The sequence below is a fragment of the Mobula birostris genome, chromosome 31 (genome assembly GCF_030028105.1).
Source record: "Mobula birostris isolate sMobBir1 chromosome 31, sMobBir1.hap1, whole genome shotgun sequence".
Classification (NCBI taxonomy): domain Eukaryota; kingdom Metazoa; phylum Chordata; class Chondrichthyes; order Myliobatiformes; family Myliobatidae; genus Mobula; species Mobula birostris.
Genome location: NC_092400.1, coordinates 19,323,261 through 19,349,301, shown reverse-complemented (window position 1 = coordinate 19,349,301; position 26,041 = coordinate 19,323,261). Strand labels below are relative to the sequence as shown.

The 26,041-nt window shown below is 40.3% G+C and overlaps 1 protein-coding gene and 1 long non-coding RNA gene across 4 annotated transcripts in view; one reads left to right on the top strand and one right to left on the bottom strand.

Annotated features, from left to right (window-relative positions):
* Positions 1-607: 607 nt before the first annotated feature.
* LOC140190868 (uncharacterized) lies at positions 608-16,929 on the bottom strand. The gene is made up of 4 exons (XR_011883707.1): positions 16,206-16,929; positions 15,575-15,862; positions 12,953-13,165; positions 608-881 (listed from the first exon to the last, which is right to left on the bottom strand). It is a non-coding gene; the product is annotated as an uncharacterized lncRNA (long non-coding RNA).
* setd1ba (SET domain containing 1B, histone lysine methyltransferase a) overlaps positions 16,749-26,041 on the top strand; it is a 149,655-nt gene continuing 140,362 nt past the window's right edge. The window contains exons 1-6 of one of the 3 annotated variants that reach the window (XM_072247764.1): positions 16,749-16,924; positions 17,274-17,385; positions 17,545-17,699; positions 17,914-18,012; positions 18,191-18,461; positions 18,979-19,100. In XM_072247764.1, the coding sequence (XP_072103865.1) occupies positions 17,313-17,385; positions 17,545-17,699; positions 17,914-18,012; positions 18,191-18,461; positions 18,979-19,100 (720 nt within the window). In that variant the 5' untranslated portion in view covers positions 16,749-16,924; positions 17,274-17,312. Of the gene's footprint in view, positions 16,965-17,180; positions 17,386-17,544; positions 17,700-17,913; positions 18,013-18,190; positions 18,462-18,978; positions 19,101-26,041 lie in introns of those variants that run through there. The other 2 variants (XM_072247763.1, XM_072247762.1) reach the window with 2 other exon arrangements.

Here is a 26,041-nt window from a genome sequence, read left to right as displayed (position 1 = left end):
AACTATGGATAAACAAGATTCTATAAAAGCCAATTTGCTGTTGAGTTTAGACTTCTCCGATTTTACACTTTATAACGGATACTCAGCGATAACTCGTTATTTCAAGTCGCACTGATTGACAGCATTTACATGGTTAGTCCGATTTTATTTATAAAACTCGTACGGAGCACTTCATCGCCATTTAGCATAAGGTCTGAAGACAATGTCGGTATCTGATACAAATACCTACTGACTAGAAACCTGCCATTGAACACACAGAAAACATTATCCCACTTCGAGCCGGCTGGATTCTAACTGGGAAATGCAGGACGCCGATTGTAGTGAGCCCGTGTTCCGCACATGATACAGATAATGCTAGAAATACTTCGCAAGTCAAGCCACATTTGAGCAGAGAAAAGCGGTTTTATTTTTCAGTTCACAATGAACTAAATAGATAAAGCAACACACACAAAATGCTGGCGGAACTCAGCAGGTCAGGCAGCATCTCTGGAAAAGAGCAACCCAGTCGACGCTTTGAGCAAAGACCCTTCGTCCAGCGGATTGAGAGAGAAACGAATCACACGTGTAACTTTTGACAAAGCGCTGTCCAGTGCTACAGGTGACATGAATGCTTTTAATCGCCGTGACCAAGCGAGGCGCCTAACTCTCTTTATGTCCCAGGAAGGAATTTGTGAATGCACCTTAATATGCTGAATATTTCCTGTTTTTTTAAAAAAAGGAATTCAGATTGTCCACGTCTGCATTATTTTTCTTCGGAAAGATTGAAATTTTCATTGTATTGTTGGAGTGAAGAGTCTCATGAGAACAGGGGAACGGCGCCACATCAGGGCGAAGACACGTGATCCACTGCTCCGATGTCCTCCGCGTTTCCTCTGGTATACCTTGTGGGGCAATTGTTGAAACACAAGTTTAATATGGAAATAGGTAGTTTTTTTTGGCGGGGGGGGGGAGAACGAGGCTCTTGTGACTGTTGAGATACCGTCTCCGCCGGTCCTGTATTAGATTTAACTATAAAAACCAGCTTGTGTTTAAAATTTAAATCCCGCATTAAAGCCCTGTGTAGAAACACGCCACCTCCTGTAACAATCAGGCTCCAGCGATATCCATCGTGAACCGTTCCGCTGGATCTTCTCACTGGACACATAATGAAGGTTATGTATAAATGATGTGCCCGCCTCTACATCGGGAAGATCAAGCGCAGAGTCATCCTCATCTCTCAGTTACAAATCATTTTCATTCTAATTTCCCTTCCCCTTTCAACTTGTAGTTCTTTTTTTGCTCTAGATTGCAAGCAACTGCAGTTTTTGGTCTCGATGGGTGGGTTGCCACCGCGTCTTAAAGGGTGTACAAGAGGAATGGCGGAAGAGCATGAAATTGGACATTTATCATAAAGGAAAGCAAGCCATTCGGCCCAACCATTGGCTGCTGGCCTTTGTTGACAGCCCGAATCTCAAGCACTCCCTGCCTCGACAGATTTATCCTACAACGAAGTAGTAAGGAAGACCATTGCTGGAGTGGCGATGTGATAAATCTTAAAAAAAATCAATTCAATTGTTCCACTCCTGCCCCATTGCCTTTCATTTCCTTCTTCACCATGAAGCTGTCCCTAGAGGCGCCATCTCCTACACGCTTGATCCTGCCCTCTGCTGTCGTCCAGATGAAGTTCTCTTCGTGACCCTCGGTTTTATCTGAGTGTTCTAGTTCGCCCCCGCATTCCCAAAATGAGTAGGGTTGGTTGGCTAAATGGCTCCTGGCCATTTCCGCTGTGGTGGAATGTGGGTAGGACAAAATGGTTTAGGGTAAGGTAAATTGATGCTCTGCACTGACTTATTGGGCCAAATATCCTGTTTCCCTACTGTTTATGAGTAATTACTTTTACTTTGGATGTTTGGGAAGTCAAACCAAGGTAGGACTTATACAGTGAAGAATCATTAAGTTGTAGAACATTACAGCACAGAAGTAGACCCTTCAGCCAAACTTTGATGTGTGTTGCTATTAATCTGTCAATTCCTATTGACCTGCATCCAGACCATAGCCCTATCTACCCCTCCCATCGAAATACCTATTCAAGTTTTTCTTAAATTTTGAAATCAAACTTGAATCCACCACTTCTGTGGGCAGCTCATTTCACACTCTCACTGCCCTCTGAGTGAAGTACCTTCATATTCCTCTTAAATATTTCATCTTTCACCCTTTACCCATGATCTCTAGTTCTAGTCTCACCCAACCTCAGTGGAAAAAGCATACATTTACCCTATCTATACCCCTCATAATTTTGTATATCTCTATCAAATCCCCTCATTCTCCTGCGCTCGAGGGAATGAAGTCCAACCTTGTTCAACTTTTCCCCATAACTCAGGTCTTCAAGTCCTGGCAACATCCTTGTAAAGTTTCTTTGCACTCTTTCAATCTTATTGATATCTTTCCTGTAGGTAGATGACCAGAACTGCACACAATACTTCCAATCAGTCCTTTACAACTTCAACATAACATCCCAACTCCTGTAATTTGTCTTTTGGTGTATGAAGGTGAATGAACCAAAAGCTGTCTTTATGATCCCATCTACCTGTGATGTCACTTTCAGGAATTATTGATCTGTATTCCCAGGTCCTTCTGTTCTATCACACTCCTTAGTGCCCTACCACCCATTGTGAAAGTCAAACCTTGGCTTGTCTCTGCGAAGTGCAACACCTCACACTTATCTGCCTTAAATTCCATCTGCATTTTTCAGTCCATTTTTCCAGCTGGTCCAGATCCAAGTGCAAGCTTTGAAAGCATTCCTCACTGTCCACTATGCTCCCAGTTCTACAGTCATCTGCGAATTTGTTAATCCAGTTTACTACACTATCATCTAGAATAGATCATTGATTATAGATGTCAAAAAATTAGGGACCCAGCACCAATCTCTGCAGCACACCATTAGTCACGGACCTCCAGTCATAGAGGCAACCATCTACTACCACTCTCTGGCTTCTTCTGCGAAGCCGATGTCTAGTCCAATTTACTACCTCATCCTGAATGCCAAGCGACTGAACCTTCTTGATCAACCTCCCTTGTGGGACCTTGTCAAAGGCTTTGCTAAAATGGTAGGGCCCTGGGAATTCTGAAAACTATGAGTACAAACGAGTACACAGTTCTCTGAGAGTGGCATCAGAGTTATACAGGGTAAAGGCAGCCTTTGGTATGCTGCCCTCCATCAGTCAGGGCTTTGAGTATAGGAGCTGAGGCGTTATGTTGCAGTTGTACATCACATTGGTGAGGCAACACACATCTAGACTATTGTATTAATGGTAGGGATCTGGTTAACCTAGGATAGGAGTGATGTTATTACGCTGGAAAGAGTGCAAAGATTTACAAGGATGTTGCCAGGACTCTATGGCTTGAGCTATAGGGAGAGGTTGGACAGGCTCGGGCTTGGGGCAGAGGAGTGAACTTATAGAGGCTATTAAATCACAAGGAGCAGAGAAAGGGTGCTAAGGAAAATAAATCAAAAATTCGAAGTTATAGTTCAGTGGAGAAAGATTTAATAGGTGTCTTTGGAACAACTACATCATGCAGAATGTATATGGAATGAGTTGCCAAAGGAAGTGCTTGAGACAGATGCAACAACAGTATTTGGACAGGTACTGCACGGACAAGATTTACACTTTAAGAGGGATATGGACCAAAAGTAGGCAAATGAGACTATTGTCACTATGATTGTGAAACCTGAAGAGCTTTAAGATATGAAATGGGGGCAGTATGAAAATGAGAAACAGGAGAAGCAGAAGTAGCAGTACTATAGTACAAATGAAAAGCTGTTGCACCTGATTGCAACACACAAAATGCCAGAGGAACTGAGTGGGTTAGGCAGCAACTATGGAGAGAACTGGGAAGTCAATGTTTTGGGGTTGAGACCCCTTCATTTGGACAAGTTCGGATGAAGGGTCTCAATCCAAAATATTGACCAGGTAGGAGTGGATACAGATGAGGACCAAACTACTCAGCTAATTGATGAAGGGAAATAGCTGAAAGAGCTGCAATTCTGTTAAAGGCTGCAGATAATCAAAAGAGGAGAAAAATGATTTGCCCATCATCGTACTAGCTTTCATAAGGGCTTTCACAGGATGAATGGGAATGGAAACCTATTTCTGGGAAATTAAAATATACAGAGAAAGGCAATGATTTATTTGGAGACAAAAATACAAAGACTTTGGGAAACAAATTCAATTTGGGCTTAGGTGGTGTTTGGCAAGACCAGATGGATCAGGGAGGGAGGGAGACAGGCTAACCCCTATTGACATCAATGGATCTGGGGTTGAGAGGGTAAACAGCTTTAAGTTCCTCGGCATAAACATCACTGAGGATCCCACGTGGTCTGTACATACTGGCTGTGTGGTGAAAAAAGCACAACAGCGCCTCTTTCACCTCAGAAGGTTGAAGTTTAGTGTGGGTCCCCAAATCCTAAGGACTTTCTACAGGGGCACAACTGAGAGCATCCTGACTGGCTGCATCACTGCCTGGTATGGGAACTGTACTTCCCTCAATCGCAGGGCTCTGCAGAGGGTGGTGTGGACAGCCCAGCGCATCTGTAGATGTGAACTTCCTACTATTCGGGACATTTACAAAGGCAGGTGTGTGAAAAAAGCCCGAAGGATCATTGGGGTCCTGAGCCACGCCAACCACAAACTGTTCCAGCTGCTACCATACGGGAAGTGGTACCGCAGCATATCAGCCAGGGCCAGCAGGCTCCGGAACAGCTTCTTTCACCAGGCCATCAGACTGACTATTTCATGCTGAGACAACTGTATTTCTATGTTACATTGTTGTACATACTATTTAATATAAATTACTCCAAATTGTACATTTAGAGACATAATGTAAAAATTTTTACTCATGTATATGAAGGATGTAAGTAATAAAGTCAATACAATTCAATTCTTTTGAAGAGATGTGTGAGATTGAAGGATAGAGCAAAATTCTTGTGAGCCCATAATGTATGTGTCTTGCATTATCTGCAGTAAATGTTTCAACTCTGTTTTCTGGGTTCAACATTATATCTCACCTTCTATCCTTCTCCCTTACTCTTTGAAAGCTCCAATGTAAAGGAACACAAGGGGCTGCAGAGAATGGTGGACTCAGATTCAGATTCATTTATTTATTGCATGTACATCAAAACATACAGTGTAATACAAGAGAAAACCTGCAGATGCTGGGAATCCAAACCACACACACAAATGCTGGAGGAACTCAGCAAGCCAGGCAGCATCAATGGAAAAGAGTATAGTCTATGTTTTGGGCTGAGACCCTTCAGCAGAACTCACATATTTGCATTAATAATCAACACAACATAAGGACATCCTGGGGTTAGCCTGCAAGTACCACCATTCATTCTGCTGCCAACATGCCCACCATGTCCACAAAACACACCAGCAATAACAGCCAAACAAGCCTCTTACCTCCCTCCCTCCCACCCATCCATATGCAGAGAGAGTCCTCCAATCCCAGGCCATCTCCAAGCCTCCAGTGGACATCATGGGTACAGCTTTCCCCACCATTGAGGGCATCTACAAGAGTGATATCTAAGGAAGGAAGCATCCATCATCAGGGACCCCCAACATCTGGACCATGCCATTTTCACAATGCTGCATGAGTTACAGGAGCCTGAAGACTCACCTAAAGGTTCAAAACCAGCTTCTTCCCCAGTACCATCAGGTTCTTGAACTGACCTGAAGAATACTTCCTTGGGCTACTGTATATATATTTTTTCCTCTGTTTTAAGCTTGCACTAGTGTTATGTTAATTTTGTTGTTTATGTTTACACATGTTGTATGTTTTGTATAATCTATATTAGTTTACATTTGCATTAACTTGTTTGTCCTCATTGTGTAATGTACTATGCTGCTGCAGCAAAAGTCTAACCTTCATACCATTTATATCCTGTGTATGCATGCCCGTGACAATAAACTTGAACTAAACCCTGTTCTCCCCCGAATGCCTTATCAAATCAAATGATACCGTGAAGGACACTTGCCCTATTCCAACTGCTCTGAGAAATTCCAACTCCCCAGACTTGCTCAAAGTGAACAGTGCACCACTTGAGATCCTCCTTTCTGCAATGCACTTTGGCAGTTTTCAGTAACTTTCTTATTCTTAATTAAAGTTTCAAAATAATCCATGATGGATCGGTTTCACTTTTTGAATCTCTTAAGAGTCCAAAATAGTCCTTTGAAGTGCTTATCTTATTCCCTCACAATCCTTGGCTATATCCCTTTTATAGTTCCAATATTTGGTTCCTCATTTGTATAAGGAAATTTTCTTTTTATTTATTATCTCTTATTGGACTACTGACCAATTAAACATTTATTGCCTCTCTTAACATCCTTCCAGTTAATCCATGTACGTAAATTTCATGTTTGTTTATAACCACAGGCATAAACACTCAGTGGCCACTTTATTAGGTACACCTGCTTGTTAATTATCTAATCATCTAATCATGTGGCATCGGAATGAGGAAGAAATGTGATCAAAGTGATTTTGACCATGGAATGGTTGTTGGTGCCAGATGGGGTGGTTTGAGTATCTCAGAAGCTGTTGATCTGTCGGGGTTTTCACACACAAGTCTCTAGAGTTTACAGAGAGTGGTGCAAAAACAAAAAAAAAAATCCAATGAGCAGCAGCCTTGTTAATGAGAGAGGTCAGAGGAGAATGGCCAAACTGGTTCAAGCTGACAGGAAGGTGACAGTAACTCAAGTAACCAAGTGTTACGACAGTGATGCGCAGATGAGCATTTCTGAGAGCACAACACATTGAGTTACAGCAGAACACCACACTGGGTTCCACTCCTGTACCTAATAAACTGACCACTGAGTGTACAAACACAAGGTACAAATGCAACAAAAGCTTGCTCTTTGCAGCAGTAGTACATTACAAACATAAGCTTAACATTATACATAATTTAAATGCCAAAAAATCTAAAATAAACAATGACATTAGCACAAGTTGAGCGAGCAAAGGAATATAGTCTGAAGTAAGAGATAATACTTTATTGATCCCAATGGAAAATACAGTCATAGTAGCATTACAAGTGCATAGATGCATAAATATTAGAAGTAGAAAGAATAAAAAATGTTACCTCAAACAGTCTAACAGCTGGGTTGACTCATTATACAACAAAGTGGCGAGGGTAAGAATGACCTCATATAACACTCTCCAGAGCAGCGCAGTTGTCTTAGTCTATTACTAAAAGTGATCCTCTGTTCAGTCAAGGTGGTATGAACCCGGCCAATTGCTATTTGTTCTGTAACTCACTGCCTCCCCTCTTTATGAAAACTCTTCCTATATGTGTTCCTCCCCGTGCCTACTGGCACATTGGGTGGCAACCTTGCTGTTTCTTTAGCATTTGTTTTACGAGTCCGAGTTGCCAGCTCGACGCTCAACCCAGCACAGATGGAAAACGTGCAAGGAGCCGACCGGATTCGAACTCGGGACCACTTGTCTCATTCTGGTGCGGATGCCACTACACCACCGGCTGACGATTCTAATACATGTAGAATACGTTTTTTGAGAGATTTTCCTCAGTGTCTCCATGTTTCATTACTTTCCTCACAACTATTTGCCCTATGCCCTCAATTTTAATCCATATATTAAATCACATTGTTCTACAATCCAATTTGGCAGTTTCTCTTGTTATTGCACTTCAATCACCTCATTACTTTCCTTTTTGTCTGAGTCCTAAAGTCATTGACTCAGTGCAATACAACACAGAAACAGGCCCTTCAGCCCATCAGATCCATGCTAATTATCAAACATCCATCTATATTAATCTCAATTACAGGCACTTGATCTATGGTATTCTAAGCCTTGGCAATTCAAGTGCTCATCTAGTAACCTAATTGTTTTGGGAGTATCTCCCTTCAACATCCACTGCATATTCCAACCACCCCCTGATTTGGGGGGGGGGGGGGCGGGAGACCCCAGGTTCCCTCAAACTATTTTACTCCATACTCATATCTATCCCCTGTAATTTTATATATCTCTGCTGTGAGGAACAGCTTCCCGCTATCAATCCGATCTGCACCATCACAATATGAATACCTGTATTAAGTTCCCCTCAGCCACCTTCGTTCCAAAGAAAACATCTCACCTTCCCACAATACTCCACCCAAGGCAAAGTCCTGATGAATCTCCTCTGCACCCTGGCCTGTGCAATCCCATACTGTGGTGATTGGAACTGTAGCACGCCAGCAGTGGTCAAAAATTGTATAACACTGCGGTGTCACCTTCTTGCTCTGGGACTGAGTAATGAAGCCAAATATCCCGGATGCCTTCATCATCAGCTCATCCATCTGTGCTGCCACCTTCAGGGATCTTTGGATTTATACACCAAAGTCATACTGTGCCTTAATACTTCACAAGACCCTAAGATTCATTGTGCAAGTACTACAATCGTTAGTCGTTCCCTACAATAGGATGAATTCCTATCTGTCATTGACCTGCCATTTTCCATCTGATCGACCTGTAGATTAAGACAAGCCTCCTCACAATCAACAGCAGTAACAACTTTGTGACATCTGGAAACTTATTAATTTTACCTCCTACATTTGCATCCAAAATTATTAATTACATAACAAACAACAATATTCCCTGCACTCTTCTCTGTAGTCCACCATTGGTCAGAGGCTTCCAATCACAAAAGCAGCCCTCCCCCTATCCCCTTTGCCTTGGGTTTCACAGCACTATAAAATTTGTCAACAGTCATGCTGACTATCTTTGAATTAATGAAACTCCAGCAGTGTAGGTTAGCCCTGCCACTCATAAATTTTCTCAATTAACCTTCCATACCATTGACATTAGATCGCAGGTCTGAAATTACAATTTATCCCTGCTGTCTTTCTTGAACAGGTACATTTTTAAAACTGCTGCTGGTCAGCAAAGAGTAAAGACAAAGTCAGAGCCTCAACAATCTCCTACCTTGCCTCCCATAGAATTCTGAGACATATGCCATCTGGTTCTGTTTTTTTTTAATGCCTCTTTAAGGCATGTAATAATTCTTTTTTAATGACATCTCGAATTTCACTGACTACTTGGTGAATTCTCTAACTGCAATGTCCTTTTCTTTAATGAATGCCAATGAGGAGTATTAATTACACACCTCATCTACATCCTCTGGCCCCCATACCTTGGCACCTTGGTCTCTAATAGCCCTACTCTCTCTCTGGTACCCCCCACCATCCAGGCCATCAGAGGAGGTACAGAAGCTTTAGGCCCCTCACCACTAAGGTCAGGAACATATTAACCTACAACCAGCAGCCTCCTGAAATGACATTGATAACTTCAGTTATCATTACTCTGATCTGACCCTATGGCCTACAGACTCTCTTTCAAGGACTTGTTACAACTTTTATAAGCAAATTGTTTTCTCTTGCAGACTAATTGCTTGTCAGTCTTTGTTTATGTATAGATTTTTGCAAAATTCTATTGTATTTCTTTATTCCTGTGAATGCCTGTAGGAAAATAAATTTCTAAGTAGTATATGGTAACATATATATATATATACTTTGACAATAAATTTACTTTGAATTTTCCTCATGATCCTCATGTACATCTCTTGACATCCAGACTTACTATTCTCATTTTCCACCTTTGTGGGAGTACTCCCACTTGTTGGGTATATATAATTGCTTTCCAGTCTACTTTTGTCAGCTCCCGTCCTGTGACATTGAAATTAGCCTTCCTTCAATTCAGGACCTTAATTTCCACACATTCCTTATCCTATGCTACCTTAAAACCTACAGAGCTATAGTCTGTCTCCAAAATCCCTCCCACTGAAACTTCATTCACTTGCCCAGCTACATTCCCTGAGATTACGCCCAGTGTCGCCCTTTCTCTTGTATGATGAGCTCAATGAGCTCTCCTGAATGAACTTTAAAAATTCAAGCCCCTTTAAGATTTTCACAGTAAAATAATCCCAGTTAATATCAGGTAAATTGAATCAGAATCAGGTTTATCATCACCGGCATGTGACGTCAAATTTGTTAACTTAGCAGCAGCAGTTCAATGCAATACATAATCCATCAGAGAGAAAAAAATAATAAAATAAAAATAATAATAAACAAGTAAAGCAATTATGCATATTGAATAGATTTAAAAAGTGCAAAAACCAGAAATACTGTATATTAAATAAAAGTGAGGTAGTGTCTAAAGATTCAATGTCTATTTAGAAATCTGATGGCAGAGGGGAAGAAGCTGTTCCTGAATCACTGAATATGTGCCTTCAGGCTTCTGCACCTCCTACCTGATGATAATAGTGAGAAAAGGGCATGTACTGGGTGCTGGAGGTCCTTAATAATGGACACTGCCTTTCTGAAACCCCACTCCCTAAAGATGTCCTGGGTGCTTTGTAGGCTAGTACCCAAGATGGAGCTGACTAGATTTACAACCTTCTGCAGCTTCTTCTGGTCCTGTGCAGTAGCCCCTCCATACCAGACAGTGATGCAGCCTGTCAGAATGCTCTCCACAGTACAACTATAGAAGTTTTGAGTGTATTTGTCGACATGCCAAATCTCTTCAAACTCCTAATGAAGTATAGCTGCTGTCTTGCCTTCTTTAAAACTACATCGATATATTGGGACCAGGTTTGATCCTCAGAGATCTTGACACCCAGGAACTTGAAGTGCCCTATAACTATAATGCTATTACACTTACACCTCTCTGATTTGTCTGTATATCTGCCCCTGGAGTATTGTGTGCAGTTTTGGTCTCCAAATTTGAGGAAGAACATTCTTGCTATGGAGAGAGTGCAGCGTAGGTTCACTGGGTTAATTCTAAGGATGGCAGGAATGTCATATGTTGAAAGATCAGAGCGACTGGGCTTGTATACACTGGAATTCAGAAGGATGGGAGGGGATCTGATTGAAACATATAAGATTACAGTATTAAGGGATGGGACACGCTAGAGGCAGGGAACATATTCCCAATGCTGGGGGAGTCCAGAACCAGAAGCCACAGTTTAAGAATAAGGGGTAGACCATTTGGAGCGGACTTGAGGAAAAACTTTTTCCACAGAGGGTTGTGGATATGTGGAATGCTCTGCCTAAGGCGGCAGTGGAGGCCAATTCTCTGGATTCTTTCAAGAAAGGGTAGAGCTCTTAAAGATAGCAGAGTCAAGGGATATAGGGAGAAGGCAGGAACAGGGTACTGATTGTGGATGATCAGCCATGATCACAGTGAATGGCGGTGCTGGCTCAAAGGGCAGAATGGCCTACCCCTGAACCTATTGTCTATTATCTCTTATTAACTGTTAGAGATCTTGTACTCTCAGCAAAGCAAGTGCCTCCTTTTCGTTCCTGTGTTCTACCCATCTGCTCTCTCCTATGAAGTCTTCTAGGCAATTAGTACTGCAACACCACCTCTTATACCCTGCTGTGATGCCCGAACATTCTTTATCCTGCTATGTCGAGTTGCCAGCCCTACCTTCTTTCAACCATGCCCCTGTAATAGCAACAGTATCTGTTGATCAGAGATTGATGTTCTGTCTTACTAGTCAAGATTCCATGCATTAAAATAGATGCAATTTAGCCTTCCATTCTTCCTATATGCCTTGCATCTGCTCTAACTCCTGGACTGATCTAACTTCCAGATTTAACTAATGCAAGGCCTTCATCACTGTTTGATGGCTCTTGGCCTGTACTCACAGGAGTTTAGAATGAGTGGGAGGATCTCATTGAAACCTATTGAATATTGAAAGGCTTGGATAGAGCAGACATGGGGAGGAGAAGACACAAGGATGGTATTGAAAGAAAAAAATCAGCCATGAACAAATAACGAAGCAGACTTGATGGGGTGAATGGTCTAACTCTGCTCCTATATTATCTGGAATACACCCTCTCTTATTACTACCATTGGAGAAGGTACAAGAGTCTGAAGACCCACCTTCAATGATTCAGAAACAGCTTCTTCCTCTCTGCCATCAGATTTCTGATCAGTATTTTATAATTTACAGTAATTTTCTGTCTTTGCACTGTACTGTCATAAATTTCATGTCATTAGTTAGAGACAATAAATCTCATTCTGAACTGTACTTCTCTTCCATCAATCCATCTACTCTGTATCAGGTTCCCCTCCCAAATTAGTTGAAACTCTCCCTATCAGCACAAGCAAACCTCCCTGCAAGGATTTAATTGAGAGAGTTTAAATTCTCAATCTGAAACAGTGGATCTTGAGATTGCATCTTTGGATCAATCTGGTAACTTTACAAACCATTCCGCAAGACCATTCATAATTTTAGTTGTTCCATCACTGACAGAGTGCCTTCAGCTACCAAGGCCTTGTATACTGGAATTCCTTCTCTAAAACCTACACTTCAGCCTTCTTTATTTAAGAGCATTTAATCCTCTCGCCCATTATTTCTTTAAATACCAGTTTAAAAATACTGTCGAACAATACTCCAATGAAATGCTTCTAATTTTACAGAATTTAAGGGTATCACATGTATACATTGTTAGTTACACAGAAATAACATTTTCTGAAATACATTAATTTCATTGTTTTCTGCGCATTAAAGTCAATAAAGCCATCACAATATAAATGAAAAAAGTTGCTGAAATTCTTAAGTGTATAAATATGTAAAGGACATTATTACTGTATATTTCAATTACAGAAAACAATTTAATACTTAATTGACATAAGAAAATGCAGATATTGGAAATCCAATGCCACACGCACAAAATGCTGGAGGAACTCAGCAGGTCAGGCAGCATTTATAGATCTGCTGAGTTCCTCCAGCATTGTGTGTGCGTTGCTTAATACTTCACTGGAAGCTTTAAAAATGTGAAAAGTTGCAAATGCTGTGTTTTACGGCTTATTTTCACTTTTGACTACGGTATTGCCACCTTTAAAGCAAATATGAGGCACTCCCTGCGAAGGGAGTGTAGAGGCTTGGTGCATGACTAATTCAAATGGAAATATTTACCTTTTTATTGTAATATGGGGTTCCAAACAGCCATTTCTGATTACTCAACGAATGGCTGCGCTACTGAGGCCAGGATATTCTCATGCTTAGTCACCAGCTTGACATTGACTTGCTGCCTTTCACTGGGATGGTATTAGGGATACTAAAGTCATCCTCAGAAATCCAGCCATAGTCTCCAATATCAACTATTCAGTTGGAACAAAGCCAAGCTGCCTATTGAATAAAAGGAGCACAAGACTCACATTTCAGCAAACCATCATTGTTGTTTAGTCTACTAATAATTATAGCTTACTCTTGAACGTGTAGCTTATTACAGAAAGTACCAGAAACTCACATAGAGGTATTTTATTATCCAATCTTCAGGACTATCTTTTGACAGGATGTCAGACAACTCCATCATTTAGTTATACATTTAGTCATACTTTATTGATCCTGGGGGAAATTGGTTTTCATTACAGTTGCACTATAAATAGTAATAAAACCATTAATAGTTAAATAGTAATATGTAAATTATGCCAGGAAATACGTCCAGGACCAGCCTATTGGCTCAGGGTGTCTGATCCTCCAAGAGAGGAGTTGATAAATACAATTTGTTATTGTATTTATTCCCCACATACTGCAAATGGCAACAGTGAAAGGCATCTATATAGATTTACAGTAAAAAAAACATGCAATGTTTCTTTTATGACTGCCATATGTTAGTTAATAAATAGTTAACTTTTCACGTGCTTGAGCATGTGAGCGTGAATAATACTGGCCCTCATTTTTCAGAGGCATCGTCCTACCAGAAACTTACTCAAAGTCAAGATTAGCGTTTAACTGATAATATCTAATATTTACAGATGCCCCCTCACTGTTTTCCGTTGCATTCTTAATACATTTCTTCAAAACAAAAAGTCTTTGTATCTCTCAAACACATGCATGTCCCTCTCTTCTCATGCTCGTCTGCGTTTTTTCACTTTCCCATTTTTTTCCAGTTCCGCACCTTTTTTTCCGCTTTCTTCATCACTTACCCGGTGTAGCACTTTGTAAAGAAAGATCTTGAACCATTTCCGAAAAACACCAAATGAGAGAAAGTGGCCATCTGGCTTCAGCTAAATATAGCTTTATCCGAACCATGATGGGGTGGGGGGCGGGAGGGTTGGAGAGATATTTTGGCGAACAACTGGGTGATCATACCACCAACATTCATTCCTTGATCTCTCGCATGAAGGGACTGACTGAAAGAATGCTGGCAGGGTCTGGACTGTCCTCCTCGGATGGATCATTGCATTGTGGTAGAAATTTGGGGTGGGGGAGTGTTGAAAGAGAGCCATCCAACGCTCACCCCTACCTAAAATAAACGTTGCTTTCAACAGATACAAACAAGTGGTAAGAGTGCCAGAGCCTTCGAAAGCAAATTCACCCCTCGTTCAACGATTCAGACCATATCCATCCTAAATCTCCTCAGGAATTGTCTCAAGGAAGTGAGAGTCACTTGACGACTGCACAATACTCAACGTGATATATTTGAGCTTCAGGGCCACATTCAGTAATGACCTTTGGCTGATATTTGCTTGAGTTCAGGCAATGAAATTACTGCAAGATTTAGCGGCTCTAACGATCAAAAGTCGGATTTCCTCAGTCAGATGTACGCCACTGCCGCCAGAACAAATGGCCTCCATTTTCTTCTCCTCACCCGTTGAAGCTCGTCAGCATAATTTAAGAAAGGCTTGTTGAGAGGGCGGGTGAAAAGGGGGGGAAAAAAAGGGCATTTCTAAATTTCTAACCGTGCTGCGTTTAGAATTACTGATGGGAAATATTCTGAGGCCAGTCTAAGACGTGCTTTTACTTTCACAATTTCCACGGTTTGTTTTTTTTAATCGAAACAAACGCATTGCGCAGCTCACACGGAGACCGCGGGCCTACACTTCCTCGCAGCTAATCTAAAGCAGTCGCTACCAAATTAATCAGCAAATCTGTTTACAATTTCTCAGATCGACCGCACCAGACGCCGGCTCCATTTTGTTTCGGCAGCTCCATTTCTCTGCTCGACACCCTGTCTGCACAACAAAAATAGACAATGCCTAAAGGCCGCCTGTAATCCGAAACCGTTTCTGGAAACCACAGGCGCCCACACCCCAAACAATACAAGCACGAAACCTACACCAGCCTAAAAAGGGTTCTTTTTTCTCTATCAGCAGCCTGTGATCTAACAAAATAACATACATTCCACCAGAATGAGTGGTATCTTTTAAATGCATTTAGAACCATAATTAACCCCAGAAATCAATTTTTCTTGTGCGTCGATTTTTAAATCTTTACAAATTTGCTACAGAAAAAGGCCACGCTGGCAGTACTGCATAATCATCCTTTGAAGTCTGGATTCTCGAAATGCTCCAGTAAGGCGTAAAGATCAAGTGGAATGCTGGGCAAAGGCCTGCGACTGAAATTGAAATGCCTCACACCAAAGCAGTCGCAATTTAAACATTGCTGTTTGTATGCGATATAGAACATTAGAAACATTAAAAACTTGTAGCTGAATCATACATTAAAAATGTGTACTACCCATACTAATGGAATTGTTCCAAGCACAGTCAGTACTTTGCTGAATTCAGATTATATAACAAAAGTGGTACAGACCTTAGTTTTAATCCAGGTTTAAAATAATGTCTCACACACACACACACGGCAGTTACGGAGACGCCACCTGCCATAAATATATTTTGAGACAAACATCATGTTTGCTAAAAATATCTTCATACAGAAATAGCTTGCCATATAAGAAAGCATGGAGAGGCCAACGGCAGTCCTGGGTAAAGATCCCACTTTAATTTAAGAACAAAAAGGACGTCGGAAGTCAAACGTTGTATATTTGTTTTCCTTTCAGATGCTGTCTCAGAATCGCACGTCTTTCAAAGCTATATTTACCTGGAGTAAAACGTAAGGAATTAGAATTACAATTTCGAAAATAATTGTTTTAGTCGAAACAAAAAAAAGGATGTTGCTTTCTAATAGGTTGTCTGATATGTGTTCTAAGATACTGTATTGAAACGACCATGTTACAGGCCACAAATACACCAATTAAAAATAAAATTGAGCAGCGAAGTACTAACGTTGTCAAATAAAGAACAACGCCAACCTGCCTCAATAAAAAGATATTAAAGCGGGTCATCCATTGTGTAAAAGTTGAAAATAACAAATAATGTCTATATTGAAAAATAAATACAATCTGAGAAATATGAACATTTAATCTTTTAAAATGAAGACTTACATTACATTTACAAATAAAAATGTACTGCTAAACGACTCCTCTGCCTTTAAAAAACATCCTTTTATAAGAATTATCAAAAAAACACATTTTGCTTCATTTTTCTTTACAAAGGCTTCATTTCAATGTAACTGCAGACGGGTATGCCGTGACCTAGTTTCGACCCCAAGATGAATTCCAAAAAGTTTTTTTTTAAAAAAAGAAATAATAATCTTCAATACTTCGAAAGAGTGCATCCGACTCGTCACCAGCTCTTCAAAGTGTGGCGGAAGATTGAAGAATCTAGATTAGATTCCTTGTTTGGGAAAAAGAGGAGGCAGCCACTGCACTGTGTTGGGGAGTGTGGAGAGAGCCCTAGTCCAGTGTCACTGCTCCAACAGCGCTCCCATTCGCATACAAAGCCTAAAGTGAACCTCTCTGTTCAGGGAGCTGCTTCAAAAGCCACAAGCCCCATGCAAGCCCCCGTCTGATTGGCTGCCTCTGCCAACCACCTTTTAACAAGCAAAATCGGCCAACCATTCAAACCACTCGGAAGTTAACCATTGTGTGACGGACTGGCCGAACCCCCCCGGCCTTTGCAACGGTGCCGGCGTCAAAGCAACGGCCGGGGAGAGCTCGGCCGCGCCAACGGGCGATGGCGAAATGGAAGTTAATGCTCAATTCGAGAGCTCAAACTTGAACCACCTATGCCCATCTTGTTTGGGGACCCAATTTTACGCTACGTAAATATGGTTGGATTCCCAGCCCTGATTCAAAATTACTGTGAGTGGGTCTGAAGCCGGGTAATCACGGGGGTGGCGAAATCTAAGGCGCCTTGAGCCCAGCCGCGTTGTAAAAAAATACACGTTTAAATTGTTGTTTCGACCAGCCGAGTGGGTCAATATTTTTTTTTGAACGGACTGAAGCGTTGAATGTGCGGAGGGAATGGAAAGCTAGTTAATCTCCCCGGAGCAGGCGGGTGGATTGTGGGATACGTAGACTGAGCAGAAGCACACAATATGTGTTGGCTCGCAAAAAGGAGGCAGGGGTTCTACAATGTAATCTAATCAGCGAAATGTAATTGTTTTGCAGATCACGCCGTTCGGTCCCAAACCTTAGAAATCGACGACAATGTCTTTCAAAGAGCTGAGACCTGGCGAGAAACCGAGGCACCACGAAGATCATGGCAAGAAACAGAGTTCAAGTGAGATTGTTTTTCTCCGTCTCTTTTTCTCTAATGGTCCAACGGGCTTAGATTCCCCATTTAATGTGCAACGTATTCGTGGAAGGCAGAGGAAAATATGCAGAACTGAGGCATTAATCAGCTTTGTTTGAAATCTTCTTGTGGTTTTGCCGTTTGCAGGTTTGATCAATGGGATGGAGCACAGCCACGCAGGAGGGAGTTCAGCAGAGAGAAAAAGTCACCATTGGCGAAGTTATAAGTTGATTATTGACCCAGCGTTGAAGAAGGGACAGCACAAACTCTACCGCTATGATGGCCAAAATTTCAGTCTCCCCGTGAGTATTGCTGTGGCAGTGTTTGCCTCGGTGTTTGCTCTGTTTTGCCGAGGATGCTGCCATTGTTAAAATGTTATAAGCGGATAAAGTTACATTATGGTTTGTCCTGTCAGGTGCTGTTAAACTTGTATATTTACTCTGTTAGCACTTTCTGTTTGCTATACATTCTTAACTTCCCCCCCCTCCAAAGCGGTGTTAAACATTCTCGTTACAGAATCCCGGTGTTCCACCGGTTGATACCGTTAGAGACCCTCGACTTGGACGCATGTGGACCAAAAGCAAAGAGATGGTTTTGCCTGTTCCAAAATTTAAGGTAAGTTGAGGAAGTCGGGATGTTTTCTCCACTATTTGAACATTCATTTCTGTCGGTAGCATATCACTCCAACATTTTTACCTTGCAACTCCAGAACGGGAATAAACAAATATAAAACTTCTCTTTTTGATTAGAGATAGAGGGTAAATTTGATTGAATGTACTCCTGGTGCCAACAGATCGACGAGCATTACGTGGGACCCGTACCTCCTAAGCAGGTTACGTTTGCAAAGCTGAACGACAACGTTAGAGAGGCGTTTCTGCTGGACATGTGCAAGAAATACGGCGAGGTGGAAGAAGTGGAGATACTTTACAATCCCAAGAATAAAAAGCACCTGGGAATCGCGAAAGTGGTGTTTGCGACGGTGAAGGGAGCGAAAGATACAGTCCAGCACCTCCACAGCACTTCCGTAATGGGAAACATCATTCATGTGGAACTCGACACCAAAGGTGGATAGAAGTTACTTCAATTTACGTGTGTTCTACCGGACTGGCTGTCGCTAAGGTCATGTTCGTTTTATTATCGGGGTTGTCATTTAAATATGCAATATTGACTCATTTTCACGGCGTTTGCTAGTCACGTGGACATACAAATGCAAGTTGTTTAATGTTGCTAGGAAACAGAGGGACTGCTGCAATTTGTAAAATCTTCCCATCCTATGCATTTCAAGAAACTTGTTAGTTGTTGGTACACGAATGAATGACTGTTGACTATGCAGCCACACTCCTTTGATTTGATAGCATTCGCGACCAGTTTTTGCAAAGTAGAGTCAGTTTTTTAAAAAATACACCAGTCACGTGGAATTGGGATCAATATGTTGATTCCGGTCATGAAGGGTGTCGTTTGTTTCAGCTTTGAGGGGTGCCCGTCTGTTTTCCGTCGGCGACTGGCTCCCGGTTGTGTGTAGATTTAGCCTGGTTTTCTGCCTGAACGCTCCGTAGTGATCACGCTCCTGCTGTCCTCCAGGTGAACATCGGATGAGGTACTACGAGTTGCTGGTCGGTGGCCACTTCACCCCCCAGACGCTTCCTGTCGGTACCGATGCCTTTTTTGACTCCTCTCCCGTAATAAACAATGAGTTTGGACAGGTATGGACGGTTTTATTATACTTGATTATACTGTAACAGCCGCTTGATAACTCGTGCGTTGGAATAATGTGTTTCACTGACCCCCACTATGCAACTTAACGGTTATATTAGTGCAGTCAGTTTAGGGCAGAGAGTCAAATTTTTGAAATGAAACTGGCTTATCAATGATTCTCACCGACGCCAATGTGAATATTTAGAGCCAAGTCCCCCATGTGAATCTCAGTACAGTGAGAGTAGCGACGCAGTCAAAGCTCCTTAGGGGAGGTTTCGCGGTGTTAAAGCTCCTTATCGTGGAGGCAGTAGATTAACAACTAGCAACAGAGCTTGCCGATTCCATCCTGCGTTTTCAGCAGCAATAGAGTGGGTCTGAAAGATTTGAAATATCTGTAACTGAGCAATTAGTTCAATAAATTTCTATTTCTTTTAACATGGGAAAGCTGTCAGGTCCTGATTGAGCACCTGATTTCAAGTTGTTGATGCGTTGATACATAAGAAAAAGAGGATTGCTATTCAAAAACGTTGAGTGATTTCCACTTTAAAAGTCAAGCTCTGTTTCCTTGTTTTGTTGATACGGGAGATCAATTATTGATAGAATTCTACGGACAGTGGGAGGCCGGTTGGTTAGTTATGTTTACGGGGGGGGGGGAAGGGGTGTTAGTTTGAGGGAATTAATCCAACTTTCTAAATCAACAGCCTTGTACATTAAAGCACAAATGCTCATTCGGGTGTTTTTAAGCATGATTGGGGAGGGGATCTTCTGTCCTAAACAACTTTCTTAGACAGTGGGTCTAAAAATGTGTATAATACCATAACTGTACACTGATGGAGACCCTTCATCCACCCCTCCTCTAAACCTCAGACCTCTGCTATCTAATTATGACCTTCATGTTTACTCAGTATAGGATTCTCTTAATTTTATTTTACACTGTGGTGCAAAGTTGTTGCTGATCGTAATGTATCTGGTTATGCATATCTTGCGTATGGTTCAAAGTACATTTATTATCAAAGTATGTGTATATATTATTTGATAACACAAATGCAGTGAGCCCAGACTGTTCCAGTCTTTTAAAAATGGCAATGGGATGACTCATTACTGTTTTTCTGCCGAAATACTGTTTTATAGAAAAAAATCTAAATTAAAACATTTTTCCCAGCTGGTCATAAATAACTAGTTAATTTGGTTAAATCTGATTTGACTTCATAAAGCTGTTAAGTAGTGTTTGCTTGAGGCAATTGCTAAAAAGATATATAGTTAAATGCTTAAATAACCTTAAATTTTCTTACGTTTCATCAATACTTTTGAAATTTTGCCCATACTTAATGAGAAAATATCTTAATTTATTTAAAAAGTAGTTGTGACAAGACTCCTTTCTTCAAATTGATGGTTAAAATGTTTTTTTCAACCTTTGGCTCTAAAATATGGAATACATTAATCACTGACCCAAGTTTAGTTTCCAAATTAGTTCCTTGTTGTGCTTCAGAGCCAATGTATATCTATAATGTCAACCTCGGAAGTGTGGTCAGTGGTAATTTGTTATCTGGTGTTTTCTTTCAACTTTGTGAGGAAGTGTCTGTGTCCAGGGTCCAGGTTTGGAACCTCCTGTCGCTTTTTCTTCCATTGTGGCCAATACATGGGAGCTTACGGTGGGAGAATCCTTTGTGATACCCTGTCAGCTAATAGTGGTGATAATATAGTAATGCATTGGAGCACAAATCCGGCCTTTATTTCATTAAAAGTGAAGGACTGTTTACTGGAGAAATTAACATTATCATTAACTCCATAAGCTCCAATAATCCAGAGTTATTTAATGGGTGTTACTCAACCTAATAATAATCTATCTAACATCTGTAGCGCATCTTGTGCTGATATTTTCCAGCTTAATGCCTAATGGTTAACTAAGGTAGACTATATCTTAGTAGCTGGACTCCTATAACTTGCCCATCAGGATGCCACAATATGCACTTAATGAAGACCTTCAGCATAGGTGCTGGGATTCTTCCGTATTACGTCACAGGCTTTCTGTGTGGGAAGTAAAATAATGCTCAACGCTGGGAAAACATACCTTAGAGTAACACACACAAAATGCTGGAGGAACACTGCAGGTCAGTCAGCATCAATGGAAATGAATAAACAGTCGATGTTTTGGGCTTGGACCCTTCCTCAGGACTCATTTATAGTCATTTAACATTAATTATAACATTAACAGTTTAAGTCTTGATGTTGAACTTTGAATAAAGCTTCAAAGCCATCTTGTCTTGCCATTTTTATTTCTCATTTCTGTATAGACCACACACCTTAATAACTGCACGGATTATTTGAGAGTGTATTTATACTTTCAGAAGCTGCAATCTCCTGAGTTTAAATTTGTATTTTGTTTTATCTATCACAGACAAGTTGACTTTAAGAATGTTATGTTTGGCTTTTATGAGGCTAGAAAGGACAATTGGTCACTGCTCATTCATCATCCTAGAGCATTCACAACAAAATAACTGTGGCTGAGTAGAAACTGCTTCAAAACACATTCTGGCAATTGTTTCAGGATAAACATGGGGACAAAACTTTAGCTGCCCATCAACTCCCCATGCAAACACGAGGAAATCTGCAGATGCTGGAATTTTTTAAAAATTTGTATTTTTTTTCAAATCTCTTACTAGCTCTTCTTTCAGTTAGTCCTGACGAAGGGTCTCGGCCCGAAACGTTGACTGTACCTCTTCCTAGAGATGCTGCCTGGCCTGCTGCGTTCACCAGCAACTTTTACGTGTGTAACTCCCCATGCAATGCAACTAAGCTTAGAGACAGAACTAATGTTTTGTTGCATCATTAAAGTTGAGTTAAGAGCTGTCATGGAGAATTTTACATATATCACAGACAGTGAGCATGTCACACATTTTCCCTTGTATAGATATGTAGTCTGCTAGTTGTCCAGTGATTTCATTTGGCAAAATTAGCATGAGGATGCAGGGTGACCGAAGGGTAGGTTTTTTGTGTGTTCTTCCTTTTGTGTTGCTGGGCTCCTGATAACATTGGTGGTGTATTTATTGTTAATAATTATTGTAATTATGATGCTTCACTGTGGTTTGAGTGTGTTAGCTTTGGGAAACACTAATAGAAAGGAAGAAATTTTAAGGCAAAAGACAAGTTTTTTTGTAATATAGAAACTTAGGCTGTGTAGCTATGAAGTTTTACTGTCTTACGTTATGTATATTGTACTTATATTTGGTTTTATTTCATCAAGGACTGATTTTACATTTAAAAAGAATTGCGGATATATGTGTGCATAGTTTGCATGCTTTACAGTTGAAAGTTGCCTTGAAAGTCTGAGGTGGACACTTTTTTTATGCATACAGCTTGCATTTTCAGGGAGCGCTGTCAAAACTCTTATCAAATTCTAGCTTTTCTTAATAGAAACCTAATGATCAGTACATAATTGTTCGTCACGTGCCCTCTCCACCCTAGTCTAAAGACCACTTATTAGCATGTAGTTTTATATTGTTGCTGACAAAAGATTTACTTTTAAAATATAAATGAGATTATGATTTAATGGGGAAATATTTAAAAATGCATTAATGTTTTATTTTTAAATAAATAAGGTGAAACTAAGATGTAAATAGACAAAATGGTCTACGATATAACTAGAACTCCTATAAATTCATCTTATTAATTTTTGTTTATTCTGATTACCTTCTGTGTTGCTGTTTTTTGTCTGTCACCCATTGATTCTATGCAGACAGTTAACACTTAGCCAGTCAATTCTTTTTACTATGTGTTATGAAGTCTCTGAAAATGATGTGGGTACAAATTAACGTTTCCACTTTGTGTTGAAACATGGCCCTTTTGGTGAAGTCTGTGGTCCCTGTTACAGTAGCATAAATTGACAGTATATAGAGAATCATGGGACAAAATTGTGGTCCTTTTTCTATCTGCAATTATTCTCACTGAGCTGTTGTGCTCTGGTTTCATATTACAGGGTCTGTCCATGTCAAACTTAAATTCTTGCACGTCTCTGCTAATGTGGAAGAGTGCCATTAATGAAGTAATTAATGGAATGGCATTTAAATAGCCTTTTTTGTTAAGGGAAATGTAATCAGAAAGAAATTGTTGTGGAAATTCAACCCACTTGTAGGTTTGTTTGCCTTGGTAAAATGTAGTGTTTGAAAGGTAGCCTTGAACAAAGATCTCTTCATCTTCCCACATGTGAATTAAATTGTGTCACTGCAAATAGCACTCCATAAATAACCTCCCCCCACCCTCCATACTACCAGTCATGTAGCTTTGGATTCTATTTAATTTCTGTATTAATGACCATAATTTGGCATTTACAGTCAGTATAAGTTCTGGTTTTGTGGTTATTCCTGCATTAATCAAGTAGTTAAAACGTTCCCAATGGCCTAATTGCTGTATGTGGAGCCTGGTGTGAAACTAAGTGGTGTAAGATGAATGGATTTATTCTGGGGAAGCAGCAGACTACCTATCATTGCCCACTGGATTAGAGAGGCAAACCATTCCTGTTCTGGAATTGGCAAAGACTTGAACTGTAAAGTATTTGGTTATGGGCTTTGGATGCTCTCAGGATCAAAATTAGACAGAATGCTTCTCAGTATCAAATAGCTTATCAATACTTGCTAACAGAAGATGTGATTTGGACGTGATGGTGGAACTGTATTGTTGCCAAATAGAGAAAGTTAGAAGGTTGGGCAGGGAAGCAAGAGAGGGAAATGACTGATTTAAAAACCTGAAATGAGTCAATAAACTTATACAGTTTCACTGCTGCTAAGTGAATGGGTTGTTCTTTTTGGGAATTTCCAGTTAAAAATGTTCATTTCTGGCTGAATTGTTAATTGCAAAGAGTAGTTCTCAGATATTAATGGTTGTCATAATTTCATAATTAAGTAGTTAAAACTCATCCCATAGAGTTGGTACAGTGGGACAAAGATTAGTATTGTGCCAGATCCAGTGACCTGATCTCATTCGTGACCTTGGGTGCTGAGTGTGGATTTTGCTTGCTACCGCTGTGACTGCATGGGTTCCAGTTTTCTCTCACTTTTGGTTGGTAAATTGACCACTGCAAATGGCAGGAAAGTTAGCTAGAATTGGGAGCTGATGAGTATGCTAGAGGGAGAAAAATATGATTAGCATTGATTGGTGCTGGATGGTTAGTGGGCCAAGAGTTCCTTTTCCTAAAATTCAACATTTTGGAAAAGGTGTTCTACATTATTTAGGTATGTGTCCAAAAACATCAGCTGTTAGAATGAATTTTGCAATGAATAATAAGTTGTGTAGGCAAGCTTTGGATCATTGATAGTAATAAATATGGTCATTAATAGATGATGGAATTGTTAAAATGGAACAGAAGAGATAGATTTGAAGAACAAATTTTTTTTAAAAATGCAGTAAACACTTGACAGCAGTGTCCAGTGATATAATTTCTTTAGTTTCTGAATGGGTTTAGTTTCATTTTTGTGGATCGTGAACATGAAAAAGCTGTTTAAAATGCACCTGTACTTAAGCCAAATACTTCAAAATACAGTCTTTTTCCAGTTGATTTATACTTACAGAAAAAAAACAAGTTCAGGATTTTGGGTTTCTGCAATTCCTATCACACCTCTGAATTAATTTCCCCTTGAAACCATGTAATGCAACTAATTTAAGGATTATTTCATTCGGAAACTGGCTTAGCAAAATAGCAGACTTAATTGTTGATTTTTTTTAATATGGACATTATTTGAGAAGCAATACTTGGAGGTACTCTGTAAAACTGGTTGTAGTTCAATGTAGGTTCATATTGCTGATTCTGCAATACCTGTTTATCTTAGCCAGGCTAGCTGATGGGCTTTAGGGAGGTTCTAAAACCATAGAATATTAAGATTCAGCCCATATGTCCCTACCAGGTATTGGTGAGTTGATCAATTTGTTACCATGTCTGACTTAATGACTGGCTGTGAAGCTGTATCACACTAATGGCATGGCATTCCAACACTCAAATCTATCAGCATTTGTAAGAAGCTGGGGAAAATTAAATAAAGTGGATTCCAGGTAATTGGGACACATCGGGACCAATACATTTTGGCCCAATTAGCCAAAGTTCCATGAAAATAGTTAAAAATGTACAAATGACCAACTATTTATATAATAAATTATGTATTTAAATAAAATACAGAACAAATTTGAACACTATCAATAAAGTACTATAAAACTGTGTTTAGTTCCTAGCAGTTATTGATGGAGGAATTCATCTAGTGTACGCTGCCATGTTCTTTTGATTAACTGTAAACAAACAAAATCGGCGCAGACACCTAGTGCAGATGATGGACAGTCTTCATTCAATTTTCGGCAGTTGCTTCCTCCAAATCTTCATTTTTATTGTGACATTCAAGATGATTGTTGATACCTTCAAAATCTTCGTGTTTCTAACTTGTTGAAGTAGTGAAATTGTTTCATTTACACCCCCTCTTTCCCCTCCCTCCCCCACAGTTTCTGGCATCTACAAGTCAGTTCTGAATAGTCTTGCTGCTTATTTGAACTATTGCTTCTTTTTGAACATAGACAATCACATGCAACTGACGCTATTTAAGAACTGTTCACTCTGAAGCACGGTGTAGCATCTAATGTCCATACAAGTGCACGTGTCTGACACTAACTAGAAACTGTTCAGCAACAGTCTCTTGCCGCAATTAAACGGCATAGTGTCCCAAGTAAACTAAGGGAATCCCAGCTATTTTCTGGATTAGTTTTTGTTCTTTAAGAGGCGTCCCAAGTCAGCGGATGCCCCTGTTAACAGATAGCCCAATTAACTGGAATGCATTGTAATTCAGTCCACTCATAGTAGTACACAGATGTGCCTTCTGCAATATTTCTGCTTGGAAGGATTGTTTTTTGATTCTGCACAATGATTTTAGCCCTGTTCTTTGAAGGTGCATTATAAAAGGCAAAATAGGGTACT